Source organism: Mesitornis unicolor, unplaced genomic scaffold (genome assembly GCF_000695765.1).
Source record: "Mesitornis unicolor isolate BGI_N332 unplaced genomic scaffold, ASM69576v1 scaffold43367, whole genome shotgun sequence".
Classification (NCBI taxonomy): Eukaryota; Metazoa; Chordata; class Aves; order Mesitornithiformes; family Mesitornithidae; genus Mesitornis; species Mesitornis unicolor.
Window position 1 is genome coordinate 1 of NW_010195147.1, and position 2,390 is coordinate 2,390.

The following is a 2,390-nucleotide window of genomic DNA, read 5'->3' on the forward strand; positions in this document are numbered from 1 at the left end:
GGCGCCCGGGAGTGTGGGACGGGACAGGAGCGAGAGCCGGGACCAGGACCGGGACGGAGACAGAGACTGGGAGGGGAACGGGGACAGGGATCAGGACAGGGACGGGGACCGGGACGAGAGCAGGGACCAGGGCCAGGATGGAGACAGGGACTGAGAAAGGAACGGAGACGGAGACAGGGACCAGGATAGGGATGGGGACAGCGACAGGGATGGGGATTGAGGCAGGGACTTGGACTAGAAAAGGGACGGGGACCGGCACTGGCACCGGGAGGGGATGGGGAAGACAGCAGGAACGAGGACCGGGCTGGGGACCGAGGCAGGGCCTGGGACCAGAACAGAGACTGGGACCAGCACTGGGAGAAGAACAGGGATGGGGACCAGCACCGCGATGGGGACCAGCACTGGGAGCAGGAACAGGACAGGGACAGGGACAGGGACAGGGACTGGGACAGCGATAGGGATGGAGACGGGAATGGGAGGGACAGGGACAAGAGCCGGGGTAGAGATGAGGACCAGGACCGGGATCGACACTGAGACAGGCACCAGGACAGAGATGAGGACAGGGAGCAGCACTGAGATAGAGATTGGGACTGGGACAGACACCAGGACAGGGCCCGGGACAGGCACCAGGACAGGGCCCAGGACAGGGAGAGAAGGTCTCAGACACCGCTGGGTGCTGGGACAGGGATGTACACTGGGACCCAGAAAGGGACCAGCACTGGGACAAGGACAGCACCAGGCACATGGGACATGGCCCCACATCGCCTGCCATGACCCTGCTTCCCCATGGATGCAGGGGCACATGGGGGTACCATGGGGCACAGGAACACGTGCACATGGGGACACAGCCACGGGTGTACAGGGACACACGCGGCCTAGCACGCATGGCCACTCCCCACCTGCAAACCCTTCCACCACGGCACACACGTGGGCACACACCAACACCCGAGTACCCCAAAATCCAGCTGCTGTCCCCCCCCAGCCTGACAGTCCCCAATAGTCCCTGTCCCAGCAGGTGCCAGGCAGCCCCACCGGTGCCATGGTCCTGGCCCTGCTCCGGCCACGTGTGCCCAGCATGTGTGCTGGTGGGGGGATTTGCCGGGAGGATTAGCCGCTGCGCGGGCCCTGGCGTTGACCTGCTTTTGGTGGGGGCCACGCTGGGGACAGGGACTTGGTGCTGTGACATCCTGGCTCACACGGCTGCCAGATGCCTGCGGGACAGGTCCGGCTGTGTCCCTGGTGTCCCTTGCGTCCAAACCGTGTCGCAATTGCAGAGGTTTAGTCGCAGGGTGGGCAGGGCCCCACTGTCCAGTGCCAGCAGTCAGAGCCAGTTTAACCGCTCGGCAAAGCTCCTCTATGGCGTGGGTTCGGCCTGGCCGGCTCTGGGGCCCAGCCAGGAACGATGGTCACTGATGGCAGGGTCCTGCACGGCTTCGGTAGAGGAGCCCAAAATGGGAGTGTGGGGAGTTGTTGCTGTGAGCGCTGCCCCACAGAGGGGACGCGGCTATGGGACCTATGTCGAGGGGCACCCATGGGGTGTGAGTGGTTCTGGGGGATGACTGGAGGTCCACGGGACATGTACGTCTTCATGGCACACGTGTGTCTCCATGAGACGCATTTGTCTCCATGGGACATGGATGGCTCCAAGGGACACTTATGGCTCCATAGGACGTGCATAGAGACATATGGGACATCCATAGGTCCACGGGAAACAGACAGCTCTGTGGGACATCCATGGCTCCATGGGGCCTATATGGTTTCATAGGACATTCATGGCTCCAAGGGACATCCACAGCTCCAAGAGACTTGCATGGCTTCATGGAATACGTGTGGCTCCATGGGACATCCACAGGGCCGTGGGACACAGATGCCCCCATAGGACATGTACAGCTCCATGGGACATGGATGGCTCCACAGGACATAGGTGGTTTTGTGACACATGCACGGCTCCACGTGTTACACGCAGCACTCCTAGGAGGGGACAGTGGGGACTAGGGAACCTTTCCCTGCTCGGGACCCCAGCTGGGGCAGGTCTGTGGGTGCCAGGGCCGGGGCTGTGGGACCCCTACTGGGACCCCTTCTCCTGGCCAGGACCCCCATTCCTGGCTGGAGTCCCCCTCTTGGGGATGCCCCCCCCCATCCCTGGGGAGCAAAGGCCATCGTAGGTGAACTGGCAGTGGGAGGGTGAGTGCAGTGTCCCTGGGGCCTCTGCCCTGTCCCTGTCCCCTGTTCCTGGCACCCTGCCCCAGACCCTTACCCCTGATCTCCAGCCCCTGTGCCTGAGCCATCACCCTGTCCCCATCTCTTGTCCCTGTCCCCATCTCCACCTCTGTCCTGTGTCCCCATCTCTATCCCTTCTTCTTAACGCTTGCCTCCATGTCATTATTGCC

General features: G+C 62.8%; 1 protein-coding gene across 1 annotated transcript; it reads left to right on the forward strand.

Annotated features, from left to right (window-relative positions):
* Positions 1–159: 159 nt before the first annotated feature.
* On the forward strand, positions 160–534 carry LOC104543417 (histone-lysine N-methyltransferase set1-like; the record flags this gene model as incomplete). Its single annotated transcript, XM_010188023.1, is given in 2 exon segments — positions 160–261; positions 321–534. Coding segments are annotated over 2 exon segments (316 nt in total), but the record flags the coding sequence as incomplete, so codon positions are not given.
* Between the last annotated feature and the right edge of the window lie 1,856 nt (positions 535–2,390).